This window comes from Chiloscyllium plagiosum, chromosome 1 (assembly GCF_004010195.1).
Source record: "Chiloscyllium plagiosum isolate BGI_BamShark_2017 chromosome 1, ASM401019v2, whole genome shotgun sequence".
In the NCBI taxonomy this organism is placed as follows: domain Eukaryota; kingdom Metazoa; phylum Chordata; class Chondrichthyes; order Orectolobiformes; family Hemiscylliidae; genus Chiloscyllium; species Chiloscyllium plagiosum.
Genome location: NC_057710.1, coordinates 37,154,175 through 37,170,159, shown reverse-complemented (window position 1 = coordinate 37,170,159; position 15,985 = coordinate 37,154,175). Strand labels below are relative to the sequence as shown.

The 15,985-nt window shown below is 43.1% G+C and overlaps 1 protein-coding gene across 2 annotated transcripts in view; it reads right to left on the bottom strand.

The window, feature by feature from the left end:
- The window catches only part of poli (polymerase (DNA directed) iota), a 79,807-nt gene that overhangs the window by 8,860 nt on the left and 54,962 nt on the right, over positions 1 to 15,985 (bottom strand). For both annotated transcript variants that reach the window (XM_043721093.1, XM_043721180.1), the window contains 2 exons: positions 10,064 to 10,300; positions 6,981 to 7,159 (listed from right to left, as the gene is read on the bottom strand). In XM_043721093.1, coding sequence (XP_043577028.1) covers positions 6,981 to 7,159; positions 10,064 to 10,300 — 416 coding nt within the window. The remainder of the gene's footprint in view (positions 1 to 6,980; positions 7,160 to 10,063; positions 10,301 to 15,985) is intronic.

The following is a 15,985-nucleotide window of genomic DNA, read 5'->3' as shown; positions in this document are numbered from 1 at the left end:
ATTGGACACTCTGGAGGCAGGAAACATGTTTCCGCTGATGGGTGAGTGCCGAACCAGAGGACACAGCTTAAAAATACGGGGTAGACCATTTAGGGCAGAGATAAGGAGAAACCTCTTCACCCAGAGAGTGGTGGCTGTGTGGAATGCTCTGCCCCAGAGGGCAGTGAAGGCCCATTCTCTGGATTCATTTAAGAAAGAGTTGGATAGAGCTCTCAAAGATAGTGGAATCAAGGGTTATGGAGATAAGGCAGGAAGAGGATACTGATTAGGAAGGATCAGCCATGATCATATTGAATGGTGTTGCAGGCTCGAAGGGCTGAATGGCCTACCCCTGCAACTATTGTCTATTGAGCCAGGCCTGTAGCACCACAACTGGCTCTGCTGTAGAGCACAGTCAGGCAAGATCCAAGAGAGCTGGGGGCACAGACAAGTGTTTCTGTGGCCGCATTCGAGACTCCAGGATGGTGTGTTGTCTCCCTGGTGCCAGGATCAGGGACATCTCTGATTGGTTGCAGGGACATCTTAAGGGGCAGGGTGAGCAGCCAGAGGTCATGGTGCATATTGGTACCAATGGTATAGGTAGAAAGAGGGATGAGGTCCTGCAGAGTGAGTACAGGGAGTCAAGAAAGAGGCTGAAGAGCAGGATCTCAGTGGTAGTAATTTCTGGGTTACTACCAGAGCCATGTGCTAGTGAGGTATAGGAATAGGAAGATAGGAGAGATGAATGTGTGGCTAAGGAGCTGGTGCACGACTCAGGGTTTCAGGTTGTTGGATTATTGGGAACTCTTCTGGGGCAGGGGTGACCTTACAAGAGGGACAGGTTGCACCTAAACTGCACGGGAACCAACATCCTCACAGGGAGGTTCACTAGGTGGGCGGCACAGTGGCACGGTGGGTGGGCGGCACGGTGCCACAGTGGTTAGCACTGCTGCCTCACAGCACCAGAAACCTGGGTTCAATTCCCGCCTCAGGCGACTGACTGTGTGGAGTTTGCACATTTTGCCCGTGTCTGCGTGGGTTTCCTCCGGGTGCTCTGGTTTCCTCCCACAATCCAAAGACGTGCAGGTTAGGTGAATTGGCCATGCTAAATTGCCCGTAGTGTCAGGTGAAGGGGTAAATGTAGGAGTATGGGTGGGTTGTGCTTCGGCGGGTCAGTGTGGACTTGTTGGGCCGAAGGGCCTTTTTCCACACTGTAAGTAATCTAATCTAGGCTGCTTGGCAGAGTTTAAACTAGAGTGGCCAGGGGCTAGGAACCAGAGCAACAGGTCAGCAAGTGGAGAGATTGAGGGTAAGGTAGATGTTAGGATCAGAAAGAAAAGACAGGCAGAGACAGTTCATGAACATGATGGTACTAATGGACTGAAGTGTGTTTATTAATACAAGGAGCATTATAGGTAAGGAAATCGAACTTAGATCCTGGATCAATACATGGGACCATGTTGTTGTGGCCATTACAGACACTTGGTTGAGACAGGGACAGGAACTGGCTGCTCAATGTTCCAGGACTGGGTTGCTTTAGACGAGCTAGACAGAAAGTTAAAAGTGGTGAAGGAGTTGCATTACTAATCAGGGAGAATGTTACATCTGCACACAGAGAGGACATACTGGAGAGCTCATCCACTGAGACAATATGGGCAGAGCTCAAAAATAAGAGGGGTGCAACCACTCTGTTAGGGTTATACTATAAGCCCCCAACAGCAACTGAGACATTGAGGAAAAATATGTAGGCAGATTATGGAAAGCTGCAATAACAACAGGGTTTTCATAGTGGGTGACTTTAACTTCCCCAATTTTGATTGGGCCTCCCTTAGAGCAAGAGGCTTAGACCAGGCAGAATTTAAGTGCATCCAAGAAGGTTTCTTGAAACAGTATGTGGATAGTCCAAATGGAGGAAGGGCCATACTGGACATGTCTAATAAGCCTGGCCAGGTGACTGAACCTTTCAGTGGGAGAGCATTTTGGAAACAGTGATCACAACCACTTAGGTTTTAAGATAGCTAAGAATAAGTCAGGATCTTGTGGCAAGGTATGAAATTGGGGGAGGGCAAATTACATCAATATTAGATAGTAGCTAGGGAGTGTTAATTGGAAGCAGCTGTTATCAGTCAAGTGCATATTTTACATGTGGGAATTGTTTAAAGAGGGAGTTTGTGAATTTACACAAAAGGAAAAAAGAAGCATATGTAAGGTTTAGGAAGCTAAAATGGGACAGGGTCCGTGAGGATTGTAAAGAAAGCGGGAAAGAACTCAAGCAGGGAATTAGGAGAGCAAGAAGGAGCCATGAAATGATCTTGACAAGTAGAGTTAAAGAGAATCCCAAGGCATTTTACAGATACATTAAAACAAGAGGGTAACTAGGGAGAAGGTCAAACCACTCATGGATAAAGGATAGAACTTGTGCTTGGAGGCAGAGGATGTGGGTAAGATCCTAACTTTGAATTGATATTCACCCAGGTGAAGGATACAGAGGATAATGTGATGTAAGGACAATTCGAGAATAAGAAGGAAGTGTTGTTGGGTCTCTTGAAGAGCATTAAGATGGATAAATCCTGAGTAACTGATCGTATCTACCCCAGGTTATTGAGAGAGGCAAGAGAGGAGATTGCTGGGGCCTTGACCGAGATCTCTGTATCCTCGCTAGCCACTGGAGAGGTCCCGGAGGACTGGTGAGTAGTTAATGTTGTTCCTTTTACTCAAGAAGGGAAATAGGGATAGTCCAGGAAACTATAGACTGGTGAGTCTCACATTGATAGTTGGAGAGAATTTGTAGGGATAGGATTTATGCGCATTTGGGAAACCACGGCCTAATTAAGGACAGTCAGCATGGCTTTGAGCAGGGAAGATCATGTCTTACTAACTGGATTGAATTATTCAAGGAGGTGGCGAAGGTGATTGATGAGAGTGCGCAGTGGATATTGTTTATATTGATTTTAATAAGGCTTTTGACAAGGTCCCTCATGGTAGGCTCATGCAGAAGATTAAGATGCACAGGATCCACAGTGACTTGGCTGCGTGGTTTCAGAATTGGCTTTCCCATAGAAGGTAGAGGGTACTGGTGGAGGTGTTTTTCAGCCTGGAGGTCAGTGACCAGTGGTGTTCTGCCGGGACCTCTACTGTTTGTGACATATATAAATGATTTGGATGAAAATGTAGATGTGTGGGTTTGTACGTTTACGGACGATACAAAGATCAGTGGAGTTGTGGATTGTGCAGAAGGTTGTTCAGGATATAGATCAGTTGCAGATCAGGATATAGATCAATTGCAGAAATGGCAGGTGAAGTTTAATCCAGGTAAGTGTGCGGTGCTGCCCTTTGGGAGATCAAATGTTAAGGAAAAGTATACAATTAATGGCAGGATCCTGAACAGCAGTGACGTACAGAGGGATCCTGGTGTTCAAGTCCATCGCTCCCTGAACGTAGCTGCACAAGTGGATAGGGTGGTAAAGAAGGTGTATGGCAAGTTTGTCTTTATTGGTCGGGAATTCAGTCATATTGCAGCTCTATAAGGCTTTGGTTAGACCACACTTAGATTACATTTAGTTCTGGTCGCCATATTACAGGAAGGATGTGGAGGCTTTGGAGAGAGTGCGGAAGAGGTTTACCAGGATGTTACATGGATCAGAGAGTATGAACTATAAGGAGAGGCTAGAAAAACTCTGGTTGTTTTCTCTGGAGTGACAGAGGCTGAGGGGAGACTTGATAGAACTCTATGAAATAATGAGATGCATAGAGACAGTTGACAGTCCGACTCTTTTTCTCAGAATTGACATATCTAATACCGGAACATGCATTTAAGGTGAATTTAAAGGAGAGGTGAGGGGCAAGTATTTTACACAGAGAGTGGTAGGTGACTGGAACGCACTGCCAGGGTGGTGGTAGAGGCAGATACGATAGGAGCGTTTAAGGGACTTTTAGATAAGCACACAAATATGCAATGACTGGAGGGATACAGACCAAAGGCAGATAGAAGGGATTAATTTGGCTTCATGTTTGACTCAACATTTTGGGCCGAAGGGCTCGTTCCTGCGCTGTACAGTTCTGTGTTCTATGTTTTATGAATCCTAAACACTCAGAGTCATACAACATGGAAACAAACCCTTCACAGAACCATAGAATCATAGAAGCAGGCTATTTCACCCATCAAGGTTAGAGTGGTGCTGGAAAAGCACATCAGGTCAGGTAGCATCTGAGGAGCAGGAAAATCGACGTTTCAGGCAAAAACCCTTCATCAGGAATGATGTCCAAAACGTCGATTTTCCTGCTCCTCGGATGCTGCTTGACCTGTTGTGCTTTTCCAGCACCACTCTAATCTTGACTCTGATCTCCAGCATCTGCAGTCCTCACTTTCACCTATTTCACCCATCAAGTCCATACTGATCCTCTGAACAACTTGCCCACACAGACCCCACTCTCTTACCCTATCCCTGCAATACTGCATTCCCTATGGCTAATCCACCTAACCTACACATCCCTGGACATTATGGGACAATTCAGCACAGCTAATCCACCTAACCTACACATCTTTCAACTGTGGGAGGAAACCAGAGAACCCAGAGGAAATCCACGCAGATATGGAGTGGACGTGCAAACTCCACACAGTCATGAAGGCTGGAATCGAACCCAGGTCCCTGTCGTTGTGAGGCAGTGGTGCTAACCACAGAGCCACTGTGCTGCCCTTCAGTCCAACTCATCCAAACCAATCAAGTTTCCCAAACTAAACTAGTCTCATTTTCCTGCATTTGGCCCATATTCCTCTAAACCCTTCCTACTGCTGTACCTGTCCAAAAGTCTTTTAAATGTTGTAACTGTCCCTGCATCACCAATTCCTCTAGTTTGGATGAACATGAGTACAGGGAGTACCTTCAGCTGGAATACCTTGAACTTAGGGTTTTTGAGCTTGAATGGCCACTGGCGACATGTTGGTGCATGAGGCTGAGAGGTTAGTACACGGCACGCTTCCGCAGGTGGTTACTCTGCAGCTTAAGGTGCACACAGAGAGGGAATGGATTAGTCAGTCTGGAAGGCAGAGGAAATATAGACTAGTTAAGAGAGAGTGAGATTAGAAAAGCTTAATGGAACATATTTTAATGCAGAGGGCCTGAGGGACAAGCAGAGTGCATAACTAGACATGTTTGAGTATTAAAGCTATGAGCTAGGCTTGGCTGAAAGACAGGGAGGATTCCTGTTTTTAGAGTATTCATATGAGATAGAGAGGGGCTAGAGAGGAGAGGCAGCGTGCAATATTGATCAAGAAATCAATTATAACGGTGAAGAGGGATGATATCTTGGAAGAACCATTATAGGAGGCTGAATGAGTAGAAGTAAAGAAGACAGACATGACAAACATGCTAGATGTGTCCTAGACATCCCCAAATAGTCAAGGAGAATCACAGAAACAATTACTCATAAAATTTTAGCAGAGTATAAAAATAATGGAATGCGTATTCATGGTAGGGAATTTTAAGAACCCACATATTAACTGGAGTTAATAACAAAGAACTGCAGGTGCTGAAGATCTGAAACAAAAACAGAAATTGCTGGAGAAACTCAGTTGGGCTGGCAGCATCTGTGAGGAAAAAGCAGAGTTAACGTTTTGAGTTCAATTGAAGTACTGTGTGCAGTCCTGGTCATCAAATTATGGGAAGAATGTGATTTCACTAGAGAGGGCGCAGAGAAAATATATCACAACGCTGCCCGGATTGGAAGGTTCGAGCATTTAGGAAAGATTGGGTTGCTTTCCTTGAGACGGGATCTGATAGAAATTTACAAAATTATGAGAGGCATGGATATAGTGGATGGAAAAGCAGTTTTTCTATTAGTAGAGAGGTCAAAAACCAGGGGCACTGATTTAAGCTAAGAGATGGAGGCTAAGAGGAGAGTTGAAGAGACTTTCTTTCCACTCAGAAGGTGTTGGCTTAGTCAGAAAGCCTTGTTCCACTTTAGCAGTATTTGGGTGTATACAGACACAGACACAGACACAGACGTCAAGTACCACATGTATACAGAATTACAGAATTGTTACGGTGCAGAAGACCATTCAGCCCATCATGTCTGCACTGCCTCTTCAAACAAGCATGATTACTGAGTGCCAATCACCTGATTTTTCTCCATGCCTTTGCATACTATTTCTATCCAAATAATCATCCAATGCCCTCTTGAACGCCTCGAGTGAACCTTCCTCGACCACACTTCCAGCCATTCCAGATCCTAACTGTTCGCTGACAGAAATTTTTTTTTCTTTTGCACATTCTTTTTAAAGTATATGCCCTTTTGTTCTGTGACTTGGACGTGTCAGTGTAGGTCTGGGGTGGGCTCCCGTTACTTTTGCGATTGGGAACAACTTCACCTGTCTACTTTATTCAGCTCGCTCGTGATACTGAAAACATTTACCAAATTTGCTCTCAGTTCTCTCCCCAGAACAAAAAGCTCTGGAAATTGGAGACCTGAGGATGGTGAGAAAGTAGACCCCCTCAAAGCAGTTTTCTGATCCAGAAGTTCTCAATTCCAAACTGTTTGAACGCCAAATGTCCCCCAGTGAAGTTCAGAAAGGAGGCAAATGGACAGACGCACATGAGTGCGGAGCAGCACTGGTCCACAGATTCTCTGTAGGGCATTCGTGTTCCTCCTGACTCCACATCTGGGCAGGTCAAGACTGAGAAAAACTTGCCAGTTGCTACAAAGGCCTACTGCTGGTTGTGCCTCTGTAGAACTGGAAAAACTAGTTGAGAATAAACAGCACAGAATGCTCCCACCTGATTTCTCACAAGTGTTGAAACCAATCCTTCCTTTGCATTTTTAAATTTGATGCGCTGCTTGCAGCAACATGGAGGTCACTTAAAGTCAACGAGCCTGTATGTGTCCGGCTCAGATTGGACGTAGACCATTGCACACGGAAATTGGCTAATGATGTACTTGACTTGCATCCAAAGTTCTCGCCTAAGAATTTCTGGACATGGTAACTTTACATTGAAGAAAATTACCTGCGGTGGTCCTCTCGCAACCACACAGGAGTCATCCTCGCCAAAGCTGAGCCTGTGGATTCGTTGAGCTGTGCACACTCCCAGATCCTTCTCTAGCAGATCTAAAGGGAATGTCTGTAGCCCATGAATACTATTAATTCCGAGATACCCAAGTCGCTTGGCAGTTTTGGGACCAATTCCTGGAACACCACATTAAAACAAAATGGACAAAATTGAAAAGAAAGTTAAATTGCAGAGAGTACCAGTATACAATGTACTCATATCTTACATAAATGTTAATCTGGTACGATTAAGGCCGAGCCTTCATTTAAATACATATCGACATAATTTATTGGCTCAAATAAATTGGCTTGCTGTGCTTAGGTCAGGGATGAAACCAGGACCAGAAGCAGCAATAGCGCCTGTGACTTCAGGCCCAGTCCCATGCTTTGAGAGTCATAGAGCTGTACAGCACGGAAACAGACTCTTCAGTCCATGCCGACCAGATATCCCAACCTAATCTACTTCCAACTGCCAGCACCCAGCCCATTTCCTTCCAAAGTCTTCCTATTCATATACCCATCCAGTTGCCTTTTAAATGTTGCAATTGTACCAGCCTCCACCACTTCCTCTTAGCTCATTCCAAACACACACCACACTCTGCTTGAAAACGTTGCCCCTTAGGTCTCTTTTATACCTTTCCCCACTCACTCTAAACCTATGCCTTCTAGTTCTGGACTCCCTGGCCCCAGGGAAAAGATTTTGGCTATTTACCTATCCATGCCCCTCATGATTTTAGAAATCTCTATAAGGTCACCCCTCAGCCTCCGACGTTCCAGGGAAAACAGCTCTAGCCTGTTCAGCCTCTCCCTATATCTCAAATCCTCCAACCCTGGCAACATCCTTGTAAATCTTTTCTGAATCCTTTCAAGTTTCACAACATCTTTCCAATAGGAAGGAGACCAGAGTTGCACGCAATATTCCAAAAGTGGCTTAACCAACATCCTGTACAGCTGCAACATGACCTCCCAACTCCTATAAGCAATACTCTAAGCAATTAAAGAAAGCATACCAAACATCATCTTCACTATCCTATCTACCTATGACTATGCTTTCAAGGAGCTATGAACCTGCATTCCAAGGTCTGTTTGTTCAGCAACACTCCCTCGGACCTTACCATTACGTGTGTAAGTCCTGCTAAGATTTGCTTTCCCAAAATGCTGCACCTTGCATTTATCTAAATTAAACTCCATCTGCCACTCCTCAGCCCATTGGCCCATCTGGTCAAGATCCCGTTGTAATCGGAGGTAACCTTTGCTGTTCACTACACTGCCAAATTTGATGTCATCTGCAAAATTACTAACTATACTTCTTAAGCTCACATCCAAACCATTTATATAAATGACCAAAAGTAGTGGACCCAGCACTGATCCTTGTGGCACTCCACTGGTCACAGGCCTCCAGTCTGAAAAACAACCCTCCACCACCATGCTCTTGAAGGACAGTTGAAACCCTTCTAATCTGGAGTCTATTCCTCTCTCTCTGTCACTCTCTCTCTCCATCCCTCTCTCTCTGTTCAATTAAAATCACTTTTCATTGGCCTGTATACTGTTCTGACATGACTGTTTGGAAACCTCACTATAAGCTCCACCCACGTGGGTTGAACTGAATGTTGCACCGAATAATTCGTAGAACTGAGTGGTTTGGAATGTGAATTTTACACTTGACAGTGAATATTAGCTTGCTCAGAACAAAAGTAATGGATTATTTTATTTGTTTATATCATGTGGGAATAACTGGCTAGGCCAGGATTATTACCCTCCCCAAACTGCCCACAAGACACTTAAGAGTCAAATACATTGCTGTGAATCATGTGTAGGCCAGACCAGGTAAGGATGGCAGATTTTAATTCCCTAAGGGATATTAGTGAAACTCACGAGTTTCTACAACACTCAGCATTAGATAGGTGGTAACCATTAGGTTAATGTAGTCATTGTAATGAGGTCAGCCAGTTGGGGCTGTTAACCTGGTCTAATCAGGGAGCCTTGGCTGACAGATATAAACAGGAGTGTCAGAGGTTCTGTTCACTCTGAGAGCTGGCTCCGAGGGATCTGGATCACTGTCAAGGTCTCTCCATGTATAAATAAAGGGTGACTTAAATAACTTGGTGGAGTTATTTTAGCTAGCTGTTTATTTATTCCAAGATTTTTGAAATAAATGCAAATTTCACTGTATGATGATAGAATTTGAACCCATGTTCCCAGAATATTAGCCATGCCTTCTAGAATACTAGTTCCATGACATCATCACAACACGACCACCTCCTCTTGGTTCAAGGATCTCATCACAACAACGGTCACAAAATAACCATTCCCGTTGCTTTTTGTCCCTTTCCCACTTTGACCTTTAATTCCTGTCTGCCTTTGAGCTGTCTCTGACCTTTTCTTTTCTTCGACTCGTCCCTCCTCTCTCTCAACAACATAAAACCTATCATATTTCCACCTCTTCTTCCACATCACCAAGATTTCTGAAGAAGTTGAATTGAACTCAAACTACTTTCTTTCACTCTCCACAGATGCTGCTAGACTTGCTGATTTTCTCCCACACTTTCTGTTATTATTTTAGATCTCTAAGTTTCAAGCATCTGCAGGATTTTGCTTTTATTTTTGTGGTTGACTCCTATCTGCCTTTTGAAATGGCTTGAGAAACCTTGATGCTGACCTTGTTAGTGACACCCACATCCTGTGGAAGTTTAAGAAAGCTGAAATTCAAATCACCCTCACATTGAATCTGTTGCAACCTGAGCATTGCTGTGTAATCTTGCAATTTTGCACTGCAAGGGCTCAAGCCTGGTTTTGCTCTTCTGTACAGCTCAGCATTTCACCAGGCTTTTATTGTGACATTTTAAAAATGAGACTGGAGTGCACCAGGTATATCAAAGTATGTAGATGTAACAAAACACAAGATCTTAGTTATAATTCACGTTTACTATTTCCTTCAGTATAATGACTTGCTGTAAAATTAAAACAAGTGTATTTGTAAATGGTTCCCTGCTTGTGAAATCTGCAGAGATGATAGTAAGCTGTAGAGTTGGAAACTCTTACCAGGCACTTGTCTGGGATGCGTTAGGCTTTCCATGCAGTCTTGAATGCTTTCTGGAAGCAATGTTGTTTGTTGGTCTGGTTTGAATATTCCTGACACCAGTTTGGCCAATAATTTATTGGGTGCAATTCCTGCAGATCCTGTAAGGCTCACCCCGTTGAATATTACTGTTCGCATTTCTGCTGCGATTTGGGATCCGAGAGCCAGCCGGACATGTCTTGGATCAGCAATGTTCAATGCTGTACAGAAACCATTTAGTAAGCAGAGCACATCATTTTCCCTTTCTCAGCTACAAAACAAGGTAGATAAATATGCTCTACACATTTCCTTTTGATAAAGAGTTCTAAATGTACGCAAAATACTGATGAAGTTACTCATAGTTTGTTAAGTGAGGACGTTTTTGATTCTCACTGAGATATGGGGCTTGAATTATGTGGCTAGGGATCACTCACAGTCAACTTCTGATCCCTTGAGATCCTTTACTCATAGTCTCAGAGTCATAAAGCAGAGAAACAGACCCTTTGGTCCAAGTAGTTGATGCCAAACAAAATCCCAAACTACTTTGGCTTGAAATTATAACCAACAACTCCAAGATTTCATTGTAGTTGCCAACTATACAGAAAATGGAGCTTTGACACGAGATAAAACGGGATGTGATAGCCCAGTGGTATTATTGCTGGATTGCTAATCCAGAGACCCAGGTTAATTTCTGGGACCCAGGTTCGTATCCTGCCAAGGCAGATAGTGGAATTTGAATCAGATAAAAACTGGAATTAAGGGTCTGATGATGACCATGAAACTGTTGTTGATTGTTGGAAAAATCCATCTGTTTCACTAATATCATTTAAGGAAAGAGACTGCTTTGACCTATGCATGTCTCCAGACTCTGTGGCATGTGGCTGACTCTTAATTGCCCTCTGGCCTAGACAGCAACATCCTCATCTCATGAATGAATAAAACACAGATAAGGACCCAATGGGGATATTTGATGATGGCAGATTCAGAAAGAGAATTATATGATCCAACAGCAGCAAGAAAGACAAGTAAGCTGGTCGTTGTTTGTGGGGAATATCTCTTACATTTGGTTCAGTTGACATTACATTTCATTTACATCCTTTGGTAGCTCAAGAATATATTTAGGATCAGAGCTGCAGTACTCAAAAAATGGGTCAGCAAAAATAAAAGCCCTGAAATGATCAGGGAAAGGATGAAACGTTTAGTGAAAAGTGGTGGTAAGGCAGGATCTAATCAGGGTGTGAGCTGGTGTGGTTTAGGGGCAGATTATGGAGCACAAGCTGGTTGAATCCCCAATCCTTTCAAACTTCAGAAGATCAAAGCTGTGTGATGTATTTAACTTTTCTGTTGGAAAGACAAAAGAATTCAAAGTGGGAAGAGTGCACATTCTTGTCATTTTACACAAAGATTTTTACATTTAGATGTTTAGATTTTAGATTTTATTGTCACCATCAGCAGTTGACATGCGTTCCAGAGATTGTGAATGTGGACAGACAATAACATAGAATGTAGAACATTACAGCGCAGAATGGGCCCTTCGGCCCTCGATTCTGTGCCGACCTGTGAAATCAATCTGAAGCCCATCTAACCTATATTCCATTTTCATCCATATGCCTATCCAATTACCACTTAAATGCCCTTAAAGTTGGCGAGTCTACTACTGTTGCAGGCAGTGCGTTCCATGTCCCTATTTCTTTCTGAGTAAAGAAACTACCTCTATCCTATGTCTATCATCCCTCAATTTAAAGCTATGTCCCCTCGTGCTCGCTATAACTATCTGAGCCAACACTTCCCATTACTATTCTTGATTGGCCTTAATCTGACTCTAGTCATTCTTTTATTCTTTTTTTTAGATTACTTTAGATTAGATTACTTTACAGTGTGGAAAAGGGCCCTTCGGCCCAACAAGTCCACACCGACCCGCCGAAGCGCAACCCACCCATACCCCTACATTTACCCCTTACCTAACACTATGGACAATGTAGCATGGCCAACTCACATGACCTGCACATCTTTGGACTGTGGGAGGAAACCGGAGCACCCGAGGAAACCCCTGCAGACACGGGGAGAACGTGCAAACTCCACACAGGGTCAGTCGCCTGAAGCGGGAACTGAACCTGGGTCTCTAGCGCTGTGAGGCAGCAGTGCTAACCACTGTGCCACCGTGCCGCCTGAATATTCCTGATATACCTACAGAAAGCTTCATGGTTTTCCTTGATCCTATCTGCTAATGACTTCCCGTGTCCCCTCCTGGCTCTTCTTAACTCAGCTGTGACCTGAACCATGCAGGTAACATGCAGCAATGCTGACATGTGAGAGAGTGCTGCAGAGGGAAAAGGAAAGCCTCCCTTTTAACCACAGAATACAGCAGCAGCTTAACTTCAGCAAAGAGGAGGCTAAATATTAGCTTGTACAGCCTTCAGCCTAGACCACAAACAAACTGGCAAAAGTTCCTGATGAGTCTATATGGCATTAATATTCTTCAGGTGGCTTAAACTTTAACTTTCCCATCCTTTGATACAAGTGCAGCAATGATTATTTTAAATTGGTGTAAAGTGTTTTGGGATAGTCTGAAATGGTAAAGGGTGCTAAAAGTATTTTTTTCAATATATTCTTTTGTTGATCTTCCTATGGTTGTACCCCGATGACTTAGATGAATTTCGACTCAGTTTTTAATCTCCTGCCAATGGTACAATTCCTCAAATCAACATTGTTCTGAATTTGTTAAAATTACAGCAATAAGGTCTGAAAACTGAGTGCCACTAGAACTTGGGATTCTAACAGGCGGTGGTGTAAACTGGAAAAGGACTGTGTTACACCTAGGGATAAGGTTTATGAGGGGGATGGGAGTCATACTGATCGTACTCATCCAGAAGAAACATGAGACACAAGTCAGTCCACCAAAAACTAACCATCCTGCAGAAGCAATACATTGCAGATGGCCCTTCAGTGGGACTAAGTCCCATCCTTGAGAGATGCCAGCCAACTTGATTGGCCAGTAGCAGAACTCAGTAGTAGGAGCTGCAAGTAGACCATGGGATTGTCACAAAGCTGGTCCCTTTTCTAAAAGCTGTTTCTTTTCTCAAGGATACTGTGTCCTTGGTTTTTCTAGAGGGGTCATAAATCCCTCCTCGTCTAAGGTGGCTAGTTTGGTACAGAGATAAAAAAGGATGTTGAGAGGCCTTTTGCTTATATGTAAATGTATAAACAGGCCAAAATGGTCATGTTTTAGAAGTGACCTGTATAATGAAATGGGAGTGGTCAGCTCCCCAGCTGAGCAGTTCAGTCCAGAACTAGTTAAGAGTTCAGCTGTGTGAAAACAGGCTGCAAAACTCTCTCTCTCCTTCTGCCCTTCTAACTTCAACCTGTAAGCACTTGTTCCATTTTTACTGCTTAAGGAGATTTGCTGATTGGGACTGTGTGTATATTTGCATCAGCATAATTATGTTTAGTTATGTTTAGACTGAGTTCTGGAGGAGTTTGTTATTCTGTTCTTTGTGTTTCATTGTATTTCATTGTGTAATTTTGTGTATAAATTTTTGTCTGTTTCAAAACCTGTTAGTCAACCTAGCTAACTTACTCTGGGTAATTTTCACTGCACACTTACCAAAACAAATTGCAAAGTTATGGTCTGGATTGCCTGCTTACGAATGTTTTGAGTGGTCTGGCATGGTCCATAACAGATTGGGGGCTCTTTGCGGGATTTTAAACAGTGAGTGGTAGGTGCTAGTGTCTTTATTTTGGATGTTGGTTTGGTTGAGTAGACAAAGCTTGGGATAGTAACGGCTCTTTCTGTCACCAAACATTTTTTGGCAGTGGATGCAGTGACTTTGGAAGTTTGCATAAGGTGAATAAGACCAAGCTGCAGGAAGTAGCAGACCAGCTGGGATTGGACCTGCCTACTTCTATGAGGAAAGGAGAGATAATTATAGCAGTAGCTTAGCATTTACCTTGCTGGAGAAACCATCAGAATCTATAGAGATGGCAAGAATTCAATTGCAAATGAAGCTGCTTGAGTTAGAAGTGAGAGATAAGGAAAGGGCAGCAGAAATGAAACAATTTGAGTTATGATGAAAAGCAAAAGAGATGGGGAAAAGAGAGAGCAGCAGAAGAGAGGGGAAAGGAGAGCGGCAGAACAGAGAGTATTTGAACTTCAGAAAGTGAACCTTAAAAATGAAAGTCAGCTTAAAATGCTGGATATCAAGGCCGAAGGAAACCTTAGTGAGGAAGTAGTGAAAACTCATGTGAAAGAGCAGAGAGTTAAAATGGCAAGGCTAGCAGCTAAAGTGGCTGATGATTCTAAGCTGGTCCATAAAACTCAGTTTGGCTTCTAGAATCAATATCAGTCCATGAGATAGAAATTGGGGCAAAGAAAAATCCTCATGTGGAAAGGGTGAGGTAAATCTCAGGGAAGATCATACGGATAACTTATCACAGGATAAAAAAGAAATCCTTGAGGGGAAGAAAGAGATTAAAAAGCTCTGGTATTTTCATTATAATGAAGGGAACCATATGAAATTACAGTGTTGGTGGGCTAGGAGAAAGCCATATGTAGGAAACCCAGACAAGCCTGGAAGTTTTGTTGGACTAATAACAAAAAAGTACAAGGGAAGTTAGACGACTGCCTCAGAATGTACAAGATGATCAGAGATTGATTAAGGAGGAAGTGCCAGATCTGCTTAAAAAATATACATGCAAGGGTAAAGTTTACTCACATAGGCCAGGAGCAGTAGATAAGGAGGTTACAATATTAAGGGACACAGTATCCTCTTAGTTTGTAATGCTGAAGGATGAGGACATATGTACTCCTGAGGGACTATTGCCAGAAAAGGTACTGGTAACAGGAATTTTTGTGCGACAAAAAGTGCTCAGTTATGTAAAGTGAGACTAGAGAATCCAAAGAAGAGTGGAGAATTTATTGTAGGAGAACTGGACGAACTCTCAGCTCCAGGAATGCAATTTGTCCTTGCAAATGATATAGCTGATTCACGGATAGGCGTGCTGCCTACTCTAGTTAAAAAGCCAGTGGAGACACAGGCAACTGACGAAATGGAGGATGTTTATTCAGGAATTTTCCCTGATTGTGTGGTCTCAAGATCACGGAGGCACAAGCTGACGCAGGAGATTCAGAAGTCACAGATAAGGAAGTTGACATAGCTGTATCAGGGACGTTTTTTGATCAGATAAATGGAACAGAGCAGGAGCAACTAGGCAAACATGCAAGTATCTTTGGCTCTGCTAAGCTGATTGAATTACAGCAGAAAGATGAGAAGTTAAAACAGTTATATCAAAAGACATATACAGAGAAGGAGAGTGAATGCATCCCTGTGTGTTGTTACTTAACACATGATGTCTTAATGAGGAAACGGAGACCACCAATCATTCAAGCAGATGAGAAATGGGCAGAGATTCATCAAATTGTTTTGCCAGTTCAGTATAGGAGGTGCTGTGAATGGTGCATGAGCTACCACTTGGGACGTCATTTAGGGGTGAGGAAAACACAGGCTAAAATATAAAGACATTTTTACTGGCCTAGACTACACAAAATGTAGTTGAATTTTGCCAGACATGTCATACATGTCAGCTAATTGGAAAACCACAGGCAGTAATAAAACGTGCACGTTTAAAAACTATTCCAGCATTTGAAGAACCTTTCACAAGAGTCTTGATTGATTGCATAGGTCCCTTACCTCAAACAAAAAGTGAGAATAAGTATTTATTAACAATAATGGATGTGTCGACTCGATTTCCAGAGGCAATCCCATTATGCAACATCACAACTAAAAGGGTTGTAGAAGAATTATTTAAATTTTTTTGCTAGATACAGAATCCAGTCAGGGTCTGGATCAGTGGTGCTGGAAGAGCACAGCAATTCAGGCAGCATCCAACGAGCATCGAAATCGACGTTT